Raw genomic sequence first — 21,195 nt, forward strand, 5'->3', positions numbered from 1 at the left:
AAAATGTGTTGGATGAACCCCTTTGGGAGTGAATATCGGTATATGCCACGGTAAGGATAGGAATTCAATAGACGAGGATATTATTGACGGTATGTCGTAATGGCATGACAGCCAACACATCCTTGCGGTGGTTCCCGGCATGTCGTGAAGATCTTGTTGTAGAATTAATAATTATGTTGACATATTTCTATACGTTGCGTTTGGGTTATATGTACTTTGTAATAAAACAATTAATATGATTTGTGCCAAATAACCTTTAGGACATGGAATTCAGGTGTACTAATGACTTGATAAAGAGCTTGAACTCTAAGAGAAATATTCTGACAGACGGTTGTCAATCCTGCGAGGAATTTGATTACTTTGGTTTTAGTATAAATTATAGATTTGTAGGGACTTAGTTGGTGCTCAAAAAAATGACCTTAGTGAAGAAATTGGTTTGATGAATAAAATTCTTAAATTAATTTATTAAAAATATTTACCAAATGTATTATTCAATTGTTAAAAATTCTGCAATTACTATTGGTGTGAATAAATAAATTTAATATGTATAACTAATTTTATCATTTATTAAAAAAATTAAAATAAAAATTTCAAAGTATTTATAAATGAATTATCTAAGAATATCAACCCAGACCAGTATGTTGGCTGTTGTGAGAAAACTTTTTGGGTGTTTGAATCTGTGTATTTATTAAAATTTAATATTTACGTTTTATGAAATACTTTAATTTGCATTGAATATATTATTCGATATGCCTGATATATTGCTCTATTCGTATACAATATTTACACTCAAAGATATCATAATGGCTTTGGTATCTCATTTGTTAATTTTATCGTCAAATTATCAATTTTATAATATTGTTAATCTTCTAAGGTTTATTATTATTAAACATTCTAAATGCATCTTCTTTGCTGAGAAATGATTATTTTGTGTGAAAATGGTCCTCTACGAACAACTCTTTTTATCTATTTATTTTTATTGTCTTATATTTTACAATGTATGTATTACTTGGTAAATTAACATAAACATATAGAAAATGAATATGGAATAAAGAAATTCAATAAAGTACATATACATAAATAATTTAAGCTTGTTTAATTATAAACCCGTCCTTTCCTCAATACCAAGCATTCTTTATATTTTAATAGCCTAATAATAAATGTGTATTACATTTAATACAACTGTTTACGGCACATTGTTGTTTATTTATAAGGCTGTTGGTCCATTCGTATGCGGAGATACTTACAAGCGACTCGAGTTTTGTGGGTTTAGCATACGCGCCACTCGTAAGTATCTGCCATACTATTTTGCTAGTGCTCATACACGACGCGACGTGTCGACTACAGGTTTGACATCAGTGGCACGCTACTGACAGTGCTGGTAACAAGCTATGCTAGTTACATTCGGTTCTACTACTCGTCTGACAGAAATCATAATCAAAGACATCCGAACATGATTTGAATGTTAAATTTGTTCATGGGGTGGGAAAATATCCATGTTTATGTAACTATTATTTTCCAGAATACTTTAGAAAGGATGTAGCGGAGGAGGTGTAGATTGAGTTTGGAAAGAAAAGTCAATTTGACATCATCTTCATTTAGTTCCATGGCGGTTTCGATTCGATTTCGATTCCAACGATTTCCCTACAATTAAAATATATTTCAATTGTATGGGTTAATCTAAAATCTTCTTATAACTCGTTTTGTAGGCTTGTAAATATAAAGAAGGATAATATTATTTTCATCATCGCTCGAGTCAGTTGACATCTTATTAATTCCACGGCTGTACTTGAAAAATGATCAAGTTCAGTATAATTCTGATAGCGACGTCTACGAAAACCAGCTTCAAAGAGTAGCATATCAGTAGGGTACATGTGGTTGCTTCGAAGTACTAGTCTTTTGAGAAGAAATTGAATAAATGTACATATTAAAATGTATTCTACACAATATAACAAGGAGTCAACTTTGGTTAAATGTATTATTGTTAGCACTGGAAGGATTGGAGAGGGCACCCAGAATGAGACAATCCAAAGTACTCATGAACTGATCAGACCCTGGACGAACCAGGCAACTACTCAATATGGAGAGTGCACTCACTGATGGAACTGGAAGGACTACTAATGGTACACTGCCTGTATTTTTATTCTTATTGGGATATGTACATATAATATTATTTAATATTTTATGTTATTGAATGACAAGATATCGATAAAAACTTAATTAATCAGGGTAATGAAAGATGTACAGATTTTTAGAAAAATATATTTGTTTTATTTTAATATAATAAGTAGTATTTTAATATCTATTAAGGGAATATGATAGGTAATTGTGTGATTTGATAGAAACCAGCTATCAAACACATCTGAAACTCCCTTTCGAATGCCATTCTCAGACTTTTTATTTTTTATTACCGAATAATGGACTATTGTTTTTCACTCTGCTTAGATTTCTTTGTAATTAATGTAGACATTCGACCTTAATAAATAAAACACTGGTGCACAATAAAACCCACATTTACAATTTCGATCTATGGTAATAATAATTCCATAGCAAATGAAAATTTTTAATTTGACCAAAAAAAAAACTTTGATTTTCTCAAAAATGAAAGCTCAAATAAAAGTCATAACTTAAAATTGACTCCAAACAGGAGGTAGATTCACCAGTTATACCATTTATACCACGAGTATCCGAACACTGCGTACAACAAACTTTCGTTGTATCGGAAATGTTCCAAAGGCGATTTATAAAGCCAACAGCCATTCAAATCTAATTAGATTTGACAACAGCAAGAGTATGATGAAACACTTATAAAAAAGGTCAAACTAAATACTTTACCAAAATAGTGGGTTCTGCAAATAAGTCATACTTTTTTACTAAGTCGTTTGTTTTACATAATATTTACGATTTCCTATGAGTATGTTCATTGCTTTAGTGACATGTTGAACGCACATTTAAGGTTGTATTTTCACAAGTTCATTAATGTACAATTACTGTACTCTAGCGACAAAAAAATTAAGACTTTTTGACAGATGAGAAAATTCAGTGGGCATATAACCGCTTAATTACATTATGTTGTTGAACATGACATCACAATCAGTAGGAATATTAAATGCCATTTGAACTTCATCACTTGAATCACATATTATGTAGAATAAAATATGTATATTTCATATTATGTTACAAAGTATTTACAAAACCTACTTATTAATTAGGTATACAAATAATTATAAGCAATAATTAGTCGCCTGAAATATCAATATAAATTGAAAATATCTCCCGAGTAAAAATAAATGCCGCCAACGGGAATTGAACCCGTGCCTTCTGATGTCCGGTCAGGTGCTCTGAACCACTGAGCTATGTCGGCTTATTTTCAACCCGCCAAATGATTCAATATGTACTAGTACCTCAATCAACAATTACTGCTTATTATATTTTTTCCACCTGTAAACAACCAACTTTATTTTTGTAGGAAAGGCTTTGTTAGTGCTAAATTTCTCACTAGATGGCGTCGAGAAATAAGAAGGCACGGGTTGGCGGCATTTATTTTTACTCGGGAGATATTTTCAATTTGTATTGATATTTCAGGCGACTAATTATAGCTTATAATTATTTGTTATCCTTTGTGCTATGCATAAAACCTTGTCTTATAGACATTAGTTTATCATTAAAAAAAATAATTAGGTATTGAACTGCATTAGAAAGGATTTAATGGTTCAGTGAATTTTTAAACTTTTAATACTAAATATGAGTGAAATTATTATTTTAATAATATCTTTAAGTTGTTGTTTCCATTTTATGATAAGTCTTGTTTGAGCTTAAGTGACTAGAAATGTCAATAATACATGGCACTTTTCAAAAATTACAATTCGCGGATATGCAAACTTACAAAACTACATAAAAATTGTATTGAGGAATTATTGGATGAGTTCTTTTTTTCATAAATCACCCACAAAGTAATAATTACACAAAAAAATATAAGTAACAAATTTGCTGCCTTATATTTTAAGGGTATACATACCTAAATTAATTCATAACCTGCTCTTTCATAGATGGCACTAATTTAATAATCTAAAGAGAAAAAAACTTTTTGCAAATTACGCTTTAAAATATTAAGATGAATTATTTGTTTGCGCCCGTACATGTGCAAATAATATAAGTAACAAATTCGCAATTATTTACTTTGAGGGTACTTAAAAGAATTCATAATTTTAGATTATGATTCAATATTAATTACAGATTATGATATTAATTACAGATTATGAATTCTTTTAAGTATACCCAAAAGAGGTATTTTGTCTCAGGCGACAATAACTTCATAATCTGCTAAAAAAATAATCAATACATAGAGTGACTTATTTAACTACGCAATATTTCGCAAAATGTTTTCAATTTATCCATCTCTTCCATACTGCTTGCAAATCAATATGTACTAACTAAGCAGCTTGATATCAATGGACAATAACAACAGTTAAAAATATTACAGTAAAACCTTCGTACAAGGTTAACACACAAGTATAAATTACAAACTTTGCCTTCTTTGGAACACAAATACAGGTTGTCCGGAGTACATACAAATAAAAAAATTAATATTTTTTTAGAAATTTCAATGTTTTCAAGCAGTTTTCAGGTACAGAATAAAAATTGTTTGTATGGAGAAAATAATAGTCTTTTATGGAAAAATATTTTTGTATGGGAAAAAACATTGGAATTTCTAAAATCGTTATTTCTCTTTTTTACTTCTACCATCATGTAGGATCTCCTCCCGAAATTTGTGCACTTTACCCCGGACACCTGTATATAGTTGTTCACCAATTTTTTTATAGAGATTACAATAAAATAGGGATAGAAGAAGTATAATTTAAGTAGGTACCTTTAAACATAGAAAAAACCTTATACGAGAGTTTCACTGGATTTTAAAAATATTTAACAAAATTATTAAGGAGCAGTATGTGTTCTCAACGCATCTCTATTTTACTTACTAGTAGAGTATTTTACAAATCTGAGGGGAGGACTTTGTATGGATTGAGGATGCCCTTAGGGTCCATCAGGGCCTTGATTTCTTTCATAAGCTTCAAGGAGGACCGGTCTTTAGACAGACCAATGTACTTGGTTTTGAGGAATCCGATTCCGTGTTCCGCGCTCACCGACCCCTTCAAGTTGCTGACAAAGTTGTACACAAACGGTTCGATCTTCTTTACTAAATCTGGGCAGAACTCTTTCAGAGCGATGTTTAAGTGGAGGTTGCCATCGCCTAAAACAGAAAATATTAATAAGTAAACTAACTAACCATCACGCCGTTTCTCCACACAGCAAACTCTGTCTATGCACACACTATTCACTTGATCGTGTTATGTCTCCATTGGGTGTCCCCGACAACTTTTACCGTTAACTACCTCGAGAACATAAACGCCACATTTATATTCTCTTTAAACTACTTTCTTTGTTCATCCGCTCTACATGTACAAATCATCTAAGCTTCCCTTAGAAATAAAGTAAACTGTAATTTATTATCTAATAGAAAAATAATTTAATTTTTACCCAAAGGGAAATTAGACCCTACTTTGAGCACAACGCAAGCCAAAAATACACTTCTATCTCTACATTGGTTATAATCAGTTTGCATTATTAATGCAGCTATTAAAAGATAAGCTTATCTCAGGCTCCAAAATAATGAAGTTAGGCCCAACTTTCACAAGAAAATGCAATTCCATATCCGATACTGATGTTGTTTATTCATGTTGCAAAAAATAAATAAACTGTTTTATTATAAATTTAATAATAATATTATTGAATACGTAAAAGAAAAACTTTAAAATAATGAAAAAATGTCAAAACTTCATAACCTCACTCACAACAGCTGTAGCTGTAATCTTTGTTAACTGTTTTACAAAAAATGTCTGACACAAGTGACGATTGTCTGAGACTAGAGTATTTATCAATTTCTGCGCCATAAGTAGCAATGACTTGAGCGGTAACAACTTAAACCGGCTGGCGTCACCTGCGAGTTCACAAAATGTTGGCAATGTTTGGCTGTGTACGAACCTGGTGGTAAACGCAAGATACTTGAATCGTCGAGTATCGGATACTTGCATATTCCTGTGGAAGATGGGCCTAAATTCATTATTATGGAGCCTGAGATAATGGTTATCTTTTAATATCTGCATTAATATTGAAAACTGATTATAACCACTGAAGTAATTTCACAAATCGAAGATACAGAGCTTTATTATTTTGATGATAAATTAATCTACCACTCAGAGTATAATCTGATAGTATTATTACGCTAGCGTCTGGATGATCTAGGCCCTCTGATTGGTCGAATTAAAATCGTATGTTTCGGGTAAATCCCGAATAGGGGTTCTGCAGGCAAAATTCGACCACTCTGCCCCTCTGGCGGTATAAGAATGAAGCAAATGACTGGCGCGAATATTTAAATATGCAGGTAACAATACGCATAGTTACGCAAAATTACTTGACCATCAACAAGCGTTTAATAAGATTTCTTCTGGAAGCTTATCACTTTGTGATGGCATTATTTATTTTATTAAAACATACATAATTTTGTTTACATCACTTAATTACATGGTTCATGAACGTTCACCTCATCAGGAGTAAGTATACATTGAAGTCAAAAATTAAATATAGATTACAATCGGTAAGAAGAAGCGGAAGGAGAGGGGAGGGGTAAGAGTGGGTGGAGTTTATCAGAATTAGGAATTACAATATCGTTAGACGGGAAAGACCAGTTGAGTGGGAAAATATTTAAAAGAAGGTTTATATTTTTTTTGCTTATTAATTATATCTGATTTTATATTGACATGTTTTCTTATTTCAAAAATTTCTAAATTATTTATTTGCGATGCTTTATATCCTGTGTGAAGTATTTTAAGACCTGAATTTTTATCAAAAGTGTTATCATTATTCAAAAGATCATCTGCAAACTCATGTTTTTAGTTCTGACTTCAAAGTTTCTATTGGTTCTACCTTTGTAAAAGAAATTACAATCATCACAATTGAGTTAATAAACTCCTGATTTTTTTGTTTGATTATCTCCATCTTTAATATTAAGAATATATTTCTTCATTTTGTTATTAGTGTAAAACACCTGTTGAATAGTACCAGGAATGTTTTTATTTATAATTTTGGAAGTATTGTTATCCACAAATAGAATTCTATGCCATTGTTTATTTCTGTATTTAGAAATAGGGTAAATATACCATTTGTAAAGATTATGTTTAATTTTTTTTTATTTAGTATTTCAACTATCAATTTATTAGAATAACCGTTATTAAATGCTATTTGTTTTATGGTTATATGCTATTTGTTTTTCAGGTCTTAAAATACTTCACACAGGATATAAAGCATCGCAAATAAATAATTTATATTTTTAGAAATTAGAAAACATGTTAATATAAAAGTAGATACATATAATTAACAAGAATTTTTTTTTAATAAACTATCTTTTAAATATTTTCCCACTCAACTGGTCTTTCCCGTCTAACGATAATGTAATTCCTAATTCTGATAAACCCCACCCACTCTAACCCCTCCCCCCTCCTTCCACTCCTTCTTTCCAATTGTAATCTATATTTCTTACTCCCGATGAGGTGAACTTCGTTCATGAAACATGTAGTGGTTGTATATAATAAAGTGATGTAAACAAACTTATTTGTGTTTTAATGAAATAAAGTTTAATAAGATTACATTATTTTATCTATTTCCGTTGTATATCAATGCATATGTACGCAATAAAATGTAAACATTATATTTATTTATTTATTGGACAATTTTTATAGCGCCGCTTTTGTGAGATATCACCTCAGGGGCGCTATATTGTAATAATCTATTTACAATATATACTCACCCTCTCTCTGTGAATGACCTAATATCTACCTATTAAATGTAAGTAAACTGTTGTTAGTATCACTTAAACTGGGCGAAGTCCAACCAAGTGCCGCCCGCAGGTCCTAGCAGCAAAAACCCGCGGAGCGGGTTTATAACTGCTAGTACCATATTATTTTACAATAATATTTAGTGATTTGTAATTTATGACCGACTACTACTACTTTTTTAAAAATATTAATTTTTAACAGCCTTACATTTTATAGTAAATATTACAAAAACTTATTACGGTCTTAAACCAGGCTCAAGGCCGGCTTTACCACACCAACTTTAAACAGGTGTGTAAGAATCTAATTAGTAAGACGGTAAATGTGTAATAAACTTGTATATAGTTACCAATATGTCCGTATCCAATGACGTGGACCACTTCGCTTCCAAAACGTTTCTTCACTTCAGGAATTATGTCATAGTAGTTTTGGAGTGGCAAGCTGATGTCGTATTTCAAAAGGTAGTAGTTCAGAAGTGAGCTCGCCATTCCTTCTCTCAGTGCCCACAAGTTCTAAAAAGACATTAAAAAGGTTATCGGAGGAGGTAAAAAAAATAAAAAATATAAACGGTTATCTATCAGGGCGAGTCAAAAATTATCTACACTTTCGCCATAACACACCTTCAAGGTTATCATACTGCCTGTTGCGCATGAACGCTTACAGTTGGTATGACTGCTTGAAATCTACTCCTCTCCCTTGGCTCCCCGTACTTGCAAACATAACCCCGCCAAACATCAAGCGAGAAATTGCAACACTGAGGGAATACAAGGCGCTGAAAAAAAGCGCAATAGTTTGCATCATTGCCAAGACGCCCATCAACATCTACCTACAGCCCAGGGGCTCGATTCTCTAAGAACGATCAAGAGTTATTCTTTACACACCATCTATGAACGAATAATTACCCGTTGTCTAGATGAACTTTTTACGAATGTATTGAATGTAGGGTTGAAGAGATGATTATATTTGTATTGATTATGTTTCTGATGTTTTTGAGTTTCTATGGTGATAAAATGATGATAAATAAGAGGTAATTGAATAAATAAATAAATAAATCATTACCTTGATCCTGCTGGGTTCAGAACAGAGGGTCCCGTCCAGCACCAGGCCAGACTCCATGGTTTCTTCAAAGAACTTTGATAGTTTTTCCATATCGTGAGTTTCATTAGATCCACTTGTCTCAATCAGTACATAAAATGGAAAGTCTCCAATGGGATTTCTGTAAAATCATTAGAATTATGATACAATTATCTTTCAAAGAGAATAATAACTAAAACCGGCTCAAGATAAAATTATAAAGATATGTTTGAGGAAGTTAGAAGGTTTTGGGTTCCAGTGTAAAGTTGTCGATATTTGAACAATAATAAACCTACTGTAATTTGTAGCGTTCCATACAAGCTGATAGGGCGCCGGCATCAGCCATTTCAAAAGCGGAAAGGATTTCACCAACTGATGATTTGGCTTTTCTGTACACCTTCAGGACGCTCTCAAAGTCCTTGAGCCCTGCAAAAATAATATTTGGATATAAACTACTAATAAACGTGTTTTAAATTTTACACATCTAAAGCCCTGAAGCTACACACTAAACTAGTTAGGTACTCAAATACGAATCATAAGTGTGACCCCAAACATGGATTAAGATCTCATTGGATGATCTCACTAAGAATGCTGTAACAAAGAGGAATGTAGGAATGTAATCTTGCTATTCTTCCTAGAAGTTAGATAAACTTGTTAATTTGAAGGTCACCATATCATCACTCAAGTGCCTCAAAGATGTTTCTAATACCAAAGAGATGAGTTAAGGTGCATGAAACTTATATACATATCAACATCCCAAAACTCAGACTGCCAGTGCCCGTTATGTATCCGTTAATGCGTTCCTCCTATAGCAGTCTGCATTATTCATAATTAAACATGTCAAGCTGCAAGTGTACTGGAAAACTATGAACAACAATGCACATAGAAATTTGTTGTCAGTGAAAGGTTTGAGAACAGACCGCAGAGGAATTTTAGTGAAGAATTTTAACAAAATACAATTTATCCAATCAAATATAAAATAATAATTTGGTGAAATCTCGAAAATCATTCTTCCAATAATCATTTTCCTGCATGTGTCGTTTAAAGCACACTGTTTTGGTACTACATACTAAAAACAATAGATAGAGTTTTGTTTGTACCCAAAAATCCAACGTTGACCGCTGAAGACAGGCTGGGGCAGTTGATAGATACTTTAGTGACCAGACCCAGTGTTCCCTCCGAACCAATGAACAAGTGCTTCAGGTGGTACCCAGTGTTGTCCTTTTTCAGTGTCCCCAGCAGGTCTAGTACCTCGCCATTGGCCTTTACCTGCAACAGATAATCATATTATTTAATTATTATCTAATTTTTCGAAGAAAACTTCTTCTAACTGCTTTTCACTTTGTGATGGCATTATTTATTTTTTATTAAAACACAAATAACATTGTTTACATCACTTTATTTCGATACAAAATCTCAACATGTTTCATGAACCAAGTTCACTTCATCATGTATACTTGTGCTCCTGATGAAGTGAACTTGGTTCATGAAACATGTTGAGATTTTGTATCGAAATAAAGTGATGTAAACAATGTTATTTGTGTTTTAATAAAAAATTATTATCTCTTGAAGAACTTGCTACCATCAATAAAATAACCCTGATGTGGGTGTAAAGGTATTGCTGGCTTACGAACTAACAAGGAAAACTAAATTAGCATACATAGAATATAATAGAAAAGCTAATCAAATATATGTATCCAATAATATCTATGTTTACCTTAGAATCGATGCTGATACAGTTAAGTACTGGTATGTCAGATTAGATCCATGTTTATCTTCGATGGGTGGATATAAAAGTAATTTAGACATAATATTATAACAATAACAGGCAGAGGAAGGATGAATGAAGACTTAATCATATAGAAATGAGCCTGTATGTGATGAGATATATGAATATGAATGAGCATGTGCTTGAGTATGAGCATGCAAGGAGCATGTGCTGAGACAGAGTTTTGTCGCATTCTACCCCTGCTGGGAAAGGTATTATGGTTAGTTAAATACATTTAGATGACTTACAGCCTCCACACCGAGAATAGAGCCGTGCAGATTGCCATAGCGAAGCAGGCGGAGGCCCCCTGCGTTAGTGCTCACGTTGCCCCCGATGTGGCAGGATCCCTTTGCCCCCAGGTCCAGGGGCATGATGAGGTTATGGTCCCGCGCATGGTTATCCAGGGTCTCCAACACGCAGCCACTCTCGCACACCATCACACCTGGAATTCAAATATAAACATTACTTCAGAGGTAGACCGAGAGGATAAACAGCCAGACAAATCTTTCTTGGCACAGACTCCTTGCTTCATTCACATTCACACATTGTCTAATGCTTAAATAATTATTCACTCCGAACTGACGGTTACTAATAAAATGTCAAGTGCTTTCAGGAGCTGTGCTATCTGTATCCTTATCACCAATAACATTAATGTTTTATTAATTTATGAGTACAATACGCACGCAACACGCGACGCACGTCTTCTGTCATCGGCTCTCGATAGTATTCATTTTAATCGTTCGTTCTAGTCTATTTACAAAATGGAAGAGTTTGGTGATATCATTCAGTCCCTGATTAAAACGGTCGATGTTTTGAGTGGCAAAATCGAGGGTTTCGGTAGCGAACTGACCACGATTCGTTCAATTTTAAGTGACGGTAGTGCTAAAATTGTGTGCCCTTCATGCAAGTACTCGTACAACGTAACTGCAGGTACTCCCCAGGTACTAGCGCAGGCGCCAGACTTAAATGTGTGTGTGCGCTCAGCGTACGGCGATATCACTAAGCAGCTGTCTGGGACACCTCCACCGCCCGGGCCCCCCGGCCCCGCCCCCACTCTTGCTATTACCTTAGCCGCTCTAGCCGGCCAGACTCACCTTCCCGTTAGCGGCGTCCAGCCGCTCACTACCCGCAAAATGACCACAAGATCCACTGCTAAAAAAGGAAAACCGGAGAAAGATCTACATTCCGCTTCCACATCTGCTGCAGCGGCGTCTTCTCCTCCACAACCACAGAGTACAATACAGCCTGTTGTGCCCAAGCTGCCAACCCAGCCAATAACATCGTATAGCGATGCCCTCGTCAACGGTAGACGACGATCTCGGCCAATCTGTAAAGGGACAGGGTCTATCGACGACAGCTTGGTCACTATTCCCAAAAACCTACATCTGCATGTATTCATGTTTCACCCGAATACCACAGAAGAAAATATATCTTCATTCTTAAAAAAGAAGAAGCCGGATTTAATTTACACTGTCGAAAAACTGGTTACGAGGCATGAACGTTATGCTGCCTTCAAAATAGGCATACCGGAAAATTACTTCCACTTTTTCCTGGACCCCACGATCTGGCCTGAAAACGTGGCCTTCAACGAATGGTCATTTCGGAGACCACGACCCCAAACTAGGACGGTCGATACGACGTCCGAAAAAGATAGACATTAGTGGAGTATACCAGAACGTTCGAAGTCTGAATAATAAAATTATCGACTTCATGACAAACGTAATGTGCCAGAAACCACTTCTGATTGCTCTTACCGAAACTTGGCTAACTTCAAGCACCTTTTCGTCGGAGCTATTCGAAAACCTATACCACGTCTACAGGAAGGATAGAGGCAGTCGCGGAGGAGGGACTCTCCTAGCCCTCCGAGCTGACAGCCACTCACACGCGGAAAGAATGGACTGCATAGAAACCCAAGGTGAAGACTTGTGGGTGAAAGTATCGCATAGAAATGTCATCATTTATATATGTGTTTTATATTTTCCTCCAAATACAACATCTGAACAGTATCAATTATTTTACGACAAAACTATAAGTGAAAGTGTAAAGTTACAATCAAAAAATATTATTATTTTCGGTGATTTTAACTTTCCCTCAGGGAAAAACCCAATTGATGTTTTCGATTACTTTTGTTCTTTTTATAATTTAACACAATTCAACACTGTTTATAACATAAATGCACACATGTTAGACCTAGTATTAAGTAATGTAAATTCTAAAAATGCTGTTATCTGCCGCCATGACTCCCCATTAGTCAGAGAGGATATTCATCACCCTTCACTTTCATTCACATTCGATTACACAACTCAATCACATATACAAACAGACACATTACCTCCAGACATAAACATGGGTTGGATTTTCCACGAAAGCTCAGATAACACACTTAAGAATGCCTTAGAACAACATCACTGGAATCATTACGATTGCCTTGACGTAAATCTAGCTGTCGAAATGTTTTATGAACAGCTCAATAATATTTTCAACATTTGTTTTAAGAAAAGATCTACACGTATGCTCAAAGATGTTAGACAATATCCGAAATGGTTTAATGGGGAAATCATTCACCTCATACGAGAAAAAACTAAAATGCACTATCTTTGGAAAAAAACAAAATCCGAACATGCCTTAGCTAACTTTAAAACTTTGCGAAAATCAATCAAACGGTTAATTGGTCAGGCCTACACTGACTTTACACGTGAGGCCGAGAACAGTATAATAACAGACCCAACTTGATTTTGGTCTTACACTAACGATAAACGCCGCGGCTGTGACAAACTTAACCACATGGACTACAAAGACAATAAATATGATGGATCGTCTGAGATCGCCGCAGGTTTCGCACACTATTTTCAATCAGTATTTAGCGACAATATCCCCAAACTTGACATATCTTCTATAGCTTCATCGTCATTTAACTCTTTACCTGTACAAATTCATGAAATTAACGATGACGATATTATTACAGCTTTCCATAAGCTAAAACCTAAATACTCCGTCGGCCCAGATTGTATTCCACCTATAATCCTCAAAAGATATGCAAGTTATTTTGTTCAACCTCTAAAACATATTTTTAACCTATCACTTCGCAAAAATATCTTTCCGGAAATGTGGAAACTAACGAAAGTAACGCCTATACATAAAAAAGGAAAAAAGTCAGAAATAGATAATTACAGACCTGTAGCTGTGTTGTCAGCACCCGCAAAACTTTTAGAAACCATAATTTATTCACAGATATATAACAAAACACGCACTCACCGAAAATCAGCACGGATTTCGTCCCACACTGTCACCTTCAACGAATCTTATGAATCTCATTACCTATATTAATAATTCATTTGAAAATTTTGTACCTGTTGATGTGATTTATACAGACTTCGAGAAAGCATTTGATAAAGTCGACCATGATATTTTATTAAAAAAATTAAGTGACATCGGATTCTCTCAGAATTTCCTCGCTTTTGTGGCTAGCTACTTACGCAATCGTCGTCAGTATGTCAGTTACGGACACCATATCTCTCACGAATACAAAACTAACTCCGGGATTCCCCAGGGATCGAATCTAGGACCCCTTCTCTTTCTCTTATTCATCAATGACATTGGCAACACTATAAACCACTCAAAATATCTCCTTTTTGCTGACGATATAAAACTTTTCAAAGCAATCAAAAGTTACATCGATTCCATTCTTCTGCAGAACGATCTTGATTCTCTTGTCAAATGGTCGGAACTGAACAACTTACCCTTCAGTATTCAGAAATGCAGTGTCGTTACATTTACAAGGTCCAAAGATACATTCCTGTTCCCCTACCACATTAATAAACATGAATTAACACGTAAAAATGAGATTCGAGACCTTGGCGTAATTTTTGAAGCAAATCTCTCTTTCAAATCCCATATATCTGATATTGTCTCCTGTGCCAACAAAATGCTTGGATTTGTTCTTCGTAATTCAAGATCATTTACCAACGGAATCGCAATCCGAAGAACGTATGAAGCACTTGTTCGCAGTATCTTGGAATATAGCTCCATTATTTGGGCCCCTTCTGAGCAAAACCATATTCTCGAAATAGAAAAAGTACAAAAGAGATTCATGCGTTACCTATATATGAGGGAATATATGTACTACCCTTTCCTGTATCCATCCTTATTCTTAGCAGGAATGCTCGATCTTAATACATTAGAAGCCCGCCGAAAAATATTTTTAGGAAAACATTTTTTTAAGATAATCTCTGGAACTATACATAATCCACCTATTTTGAAAGAGATTAACTTATATGTCCCAGACAAGTATACTCGTGGAAGGTCCCATACCCTTTTTTATGCTCCAAAAGCGAGGACTTCTGCCTATCAGAACGCCCCAGTCAACAAAGCGACTGAACTGCTCAACGAGTCTGCATTGACCATCGACATTTTTAACGTAACCTACAGGCAGTTTAACAATTATCTTTTGACGTATGTCACAAAGTAGTGAAACTGACCTTTTTATGTGTTTTGCTATACTTTTTGTCTAATTTGTAATCTTCTCCATAATGTATTGGTGAATAACCGTTTTACGGAGAACATGAAAAAATAAATAAATAAATAAATAATATAGATGATTAGAGCAAGCAAAAAATACAAGAGTGTAAATGGTTAAGGGTAAATGTAACGTACATTATAATCTATGTGTTCATAGATAGCGTTAGTTTAATTATTTTATGAAAATACACTTTTTTGAAAGTTATTCTTTAAAATACACACGCAATATGAATAAATAGTTTTGTCCGTATAAAAACTCAATTCTTTCATACAAATACAATAGTGTATCGGTGATGCAATCCAATATTGTATTTGTACGCCTTTCTTGAAAGAATAAGAGAAATGATGATCCTCATTTTAATACTTGGCATGTATTAAGATGAGGATCATCATCTATCTCAATATTATTTATTTTATTGTGAATTCTTTGAAAAATACCGTATTTAATAGAAATAAATGGTAATTCTTATAAAGTAAGAACATTACACTTATGTAAATTGGTGACATCAGTTTTTTACCAACTCGAAATAGATCACCTATTTAGTGTACAAAACGTATTAAATAAATAATTTAAAATAAATCAATAAGTACCAATGAAGTCCCGAAAGCCCTTCTGGGCAGAAGGAGAGAGGCAGAAGATAGGTGGAAACTTGAGTGACAAACGGCCAACGTGGGAAATGCCCACCTTATACAGGGCCCCACCGAGAATAGCCTGGGTTCTCATTGCCTCGCAAAACCTGGTCCGCCATCAATAGGTTAAGGTGCTCCCATAGCCGCTGTGCCCACATAATGCACAGATAGGGCCTTAGTGTAGGTGCCGGGCCTCGGTACAAACCACCGAACATATGGTCAAAGAATGCCCGCTCCATTCATTCCCCAGCGGGATTGATGAGGTTCACATGGCGAAGCCTGAGGCCCTAGAATGGCTCGCAGACATAGATGTCCCCCTCTGACCCCCTCCACCATACGAAAGAAGAATAAGTACGTACCTGAGAACTCGTCTAGGCTAATGATCTTGTTCATAAGTGTGGTGCTGATGACGATCTCATCGAAGACGGGCACGGAACCGCCCACCAGACCCGTGTTGCCACCCTGCGGACACACTGCCAGATTGTGCTCGTTGCAGAAGGCCAGAAGCACTGACACCTCCTGCGTCGTTTTCGGCTTCAGAACCACTTGCGATTCACCTGGCGACATTTAAGCCAATTATAAGTAATTATTTTTACATACAGTTATATTATTTAGTGTCAACCTCAGTAAAACATTCCTATTAAGTTAGCCAAAATTTGGCCAAAAACTCTCCAATGGTAAACGAAGAAAAAAAGGCAAAATGAATGTATAAGGTCAAGACTGCAATTGCAGTGCTTTGTGGGCATAATTCTTCAACACTGCAAATGCAGGGCTCTGGCTCCTAGGCGTTAAGTAAATGCTCTTGTAGTCAGATAGAACTATTCCAATGACTAATGAACATTCTAACAGACAGCAATGGGTGTTTAATATAACAGCTTGTCTAATACGTGGTGCCACCAAATATTGCCACATTTGAATGAGTCCCAGAAATTCAATTCAAAATTTAAAACTAAAATTTCAAAATAATTAATTTAAGCAATATGAAACCGACCATGTCTAAAAAGGACAAGACGACTGTCACCCATTAATAAACATCACAGCAGAAATTTATTTTAATCAAATAATATAAAATTTTACAAAATAACCAGGAAAAACATTTTTAATCAGTTAAGGTTTTTCCAGAGCCGGCAATTTGAGCTCCATTGTAAAAAGGACTACTTATTCATAAGCAGATTTTTTTTCGAAGACTAGATACAAATAGGACAATAAGAGTTGTTGTATACTGTCAGATTCATTTATTTACAAATCATTTAAAAGGGAGAAAGTCATTTAGTTAGTTTATGGGTAAGGTTTTCACGGGTGTAAGATGTAGAATAATTTTCTCGGTTTACCGACGTAACGTAGTCCTTAAAAGGACTTTTTATCTCTGTCTGTCTGTTTTGTCCTAAACGTCAGGAGTTAAAGAGTCCTTTTAAAGACTATGTTACGGGGGCAAACTGAGAAAATAATTCTACATATATATAATTATAACCAGAGATATTTAATTATAGGAAGATATGTCATTACTTTTTATGTAGTTTGGTTGAAACTCAGAGAGCATAATTTAATTGTGTTTTTGTCAATATTACTTCTTATGTAGTTTGGTTGAAACTCTGAAAGCATAATTTAATTGTGTTTTTGTCAACATATCTGTACCTCGGCAGTTTTTGATCCAGTCTATGTTATATCCCAACACTTCTGATGGATCCGTAATAACACGGTCTTTTCCCAAAACATTTTGGAAAAATGACAAATGTTCATCTTCCACTTTGTTGAAATTCTTGCGCTCAACTTTATATTTTTTCTGAAAATAAAGAAACAATGATAATTTAATGTAAAAAAAAGTAAATATGCCTCGTCCAATAGTAGTGGATGCATAGAACAAACTTCCACAACACTTGTTTTTTCTTTTTTTTTTAATTACCCAAAGTAAGATAGGTTAGGTAGATAAAAATAGGTTCTTACTTTCAGTTTTATTAAAAAAAAAAATAAATATAAAATATCCCAAATATCGATACATATATACAATTATAATAATACTAGTATCATCCTGTATCTAAATTTCGCCAATAAACAATTAGATAATGTTAATTAAGTGTTAATCTCAAGTGACCTATCAGGTAAGTATTGAACTGTATATTTTCTCCATAAATAGTTAAGTAATAACATAGACCACTGTACAAATGTATTATAAGTTTGTACAGCGCCCTTGAGGTGTTTTTGCACAAAAACGGCGCTATACAAGTCATCCAAGTATTATTATTATTATTATATTATGAATACGAACCAAATTCATTTTTAGAAAACGAATTTTATAAAATATATTATGATGAAACTATTCTAACAGACCGAACGATTAGTCATAATAGACCTGATATAGTTTTACATGACAAAATTTAAAAAAATAACTTATAGGCGTATTAGATCTATCAAAAAATTTATATATAAAAATGCAAAAATCAGTCATTTTAAATACATGTAGGATTACGAAAGATTTTTTAAATATTTATGTTGAGGGATCAGTAGGATTTATAGGCCCTGTTAGGAGTTCTACCGAGCCGAACCCTCTGATATGAAAATATCTGGAGACGCTGAATTATTTTCCCATTTGATTTCTGGTGAGTTGACGTGTTGTTTCTTGTATTTATTTTGCTTATATAATGCACTTACATAATGTGGATTGACTAGATGACCATTTGTGGAAAAGTGTGTTAAAGGGTTTAGTTCTTCCTATGGGGAAGATTTAACCCGGACATAAAGTCGGAAAATTATATAATCTTTTATTTTGTATAAATTTTTGATTTCATATTCCTTTCTTACAAATTTTATTTATTTATTCCTTATCATGCTGTCTCAGCAGAGGTAAAGTCACAAGGAAGAAATCCATAATTGGTTTTATTTTGGCTATATAATACTTATGTATAAACTGAAATAAATTTAAACTGTCGATTTCCCAAAAATTAATGAATAAATAAATAAAAACCCACTTTTAATATTCTGAAATCGTAAAAAAAGGGGTAAACTATTAGAGTCGCTGGGCATGAAATATAATCATAAAAACTAGAAAAAAAACAGGGCAGAACTGACAAAACACATGAAATTTTTAAACTTTGTTAACAAAAATGCAGCGTTTTCCATCTTCACCGATGTAAAAGAGTTGTATTTATAATAATTAAGTTGAATCGAAGTGTTCTTTCAAAAAAAAATTCGCCAAGCGTATCCAGCAATCCTAAAAGATACCAATAGCTGTTCCTTGTTGAAAGGTGTTTTTTTTATAAATTGTGCCTAAAAGATTAGAAGCGTCTGTGCATATTTACCAGATTACCTAAATACATAATAATAACAAACCTTTGACAGATCAGGAATACTGGCCGAACCGTAGTTAAAAGTAAACTTTTTTTGTGGAACTTTTGTCACAATTCTTGAAGAATTGATTAATCTCACTAGGCTAAACGACATGTTTGAGCTCGTTTTGATTACGCACTTCCCAAAGTCTACTAAATTTACAATTCACAACACTGCAAGTTCTACACTCGTAAGTTGAGACTGCTGCATAAATAAATCATTCACTGCCCACTGCTGTCAACAATAAATATACCGAACACGTGATCTAACTTTATAACTTGTAATTTCTCAAAAGATAAAGCTACACTTTGCTCTTTGCTTATCGCAATGTTTTTTTTTATTATTTATCTCTTTCTTTATTACCGTTGTGTAACCTTTGCTTTGAAGTGTTTTTATCTTGACTGAACGGATTGAACATAAATAAACCTCTCGGATTGAACGATTGATATCATAAATAATCACGAGTTTTAAACCACAGATAAAAGTAGAAATGTCCCGCTCTTTTCGCAGCTAGTGATGGGGTGGCCAAAAATTAATTAGAAATAAATGTAAATGTAAATGAATAAATAGTCAATTCCGTACATGACGTGTTCAAAATTAGATATTGACATATTAACCCCACAGGCCTCTGGTAGGTACATTGTAATACAACCCAAAGAATGGAACATTTCTTAACATATCCGAAGACTAAAAACTGTTTTTTAAAGGTGATGAAATGAGCTTCGAAATTTTTACTGTCAAAAATAAACATATCATTTTTGATGTATTAAACTTTTTAATGCAAACATAAAAAAGGTTTAAAACACGGTTTGGTAATATTACGGATAATGATAAAATAACATATATTTTATACCAGAAAAATTATTTTTTTTTTTTTTAAGAAAGACAAACATTCCCGGGTTATGAATAACCTGACAATATTTGAAAATCTCCTACTACCACCACAGTAAGCTGAAAATGTTGCTTGTGTTGTAATAGAGGACTTAGCCAGCCGAGGAATTGAACACACTACGCCTGGGTGGGACCCAAACGCGATGTCAACTCGGCCACCGACCGGTCATCAAATATATTTTCATATTTTTCTCAAATTGCGGTCGGAACCTTTGGTTTCATAGAGGTGCACATTTTAATTCTTCTGTAGTAACTTCTAGATTTGCATATAAAGTGTAGTGTTTTCTCTTTCTAACACCAATCATATTTCTTGCTATGTCAGAAAGGAGACAACAATTTCTATGAGATCATATGAGCTGTTTTAAAAACTTTATTTTTTTTTATTCGTTAAGTGATGACACTGATAACCGTCAACCGCCCACAGCCAGTGGGACCATGTCATGCGAGTCTGAAGAAAGGGATACATAATATTACATAGATTATTGTTTATTCATTCATACATACTCTTCTATTAATCTGACTCTTGACTTAGCCCATCTCAAGTATCTGATTCACTTGATCGTCCCATGTCTTCCTCGAGCGTCCCCGACTTCTTCTACCATTCACATTTGCGTCATATATTCTCCTTACACTCATTTCTTCGCTCAATCGCTCTACATGCCCAAACCATCTAAGCGTCCCTTTCTTAATCTTACTCATTACGCTTACATCAGCCTTGCACTCTTTGCGGATCTCCACATTTCTCACACGACCATACATGGTTTTACCACACATACGCCTCAGGGATCTCATTTCTACAGCATTCAGTTTACTTTCATTCTTTCTCTGCGAGTTCCATGCCTCACTTCCATACATCAGGGTAGGTACCAGCAATCCATTGTGAAAAGCTAGCTTCGCTTCTTTGGACAATTTTTTCTTAGCGCCAACTGCGTTAAGTCCTCCATTAATGGAGTTATCTGCATTTACCCTTCTTTTTATATCTCTGTCAGCCTTCTCATCTCTCGTAAACATACTTCTTAAATATACAAAATCGTCCACCTGCTCCAAGTATTCCTCATTCGCAATGATTTTGCATAATGTTTTCGTACTCTCTCTTTCAAA

At 34.3% G+C, this 21,195-nt stretch overlaps 1 protein-coding gene across 1 annotated transcript; it reads right to left on the reverse strand.

Annotated features, from left to right (window-relative positions):
* Window positions 1-2,246: 2,246 nt before the first annotated feature.
* On the reverse strand, window positions 2,247-19,619 carry D2hgdh (D-2-hydroxyglutaric acid dehydrogenase). The gene is made up of 9 exons (XM_089649897.1): window positions 19,207-19,619; window positions 17,515-17,662; window positions 16,239-16,436; window positions 10,980-11,173; window positions 10,064-10,232; window positions 9,260-9,389; window positions 8,949-9,105; window positions 8,239-8,401; window positions 2,247-5,251 (listed from the first exon to the last, which is right to left on the reverse strand). The coding sequence occupies exons 1-9, from the start codon at window positions 19,315-19,317 to the stop codon at window positions 4,992-4,994; spliced, it is 1,530 nt and encodes a 509-aa protein (XP_089506023.1). The 5' UTR covers window positions 19,318-19,619; the 3' UTR covers window positions 2,247-4,991.
* Window positions 19,620-21,195: the final 1,576 nt, after the last annotated feature.

This window comes from Hesperophylax consimilis, chromosome 31 (genome assembly GCF_061612785.1).
Source record: "Hesperophylax consimilis isolate HC1 chromosome 31, BYU_Hcon_1.0, whole genome shotgun sequence".
NCBI lineage: Eukaryota > Metazoa > Arthropoda > Insecta > Trichoptera > Limnephilidae > Hesperophylax > Hesperophylax consimilis.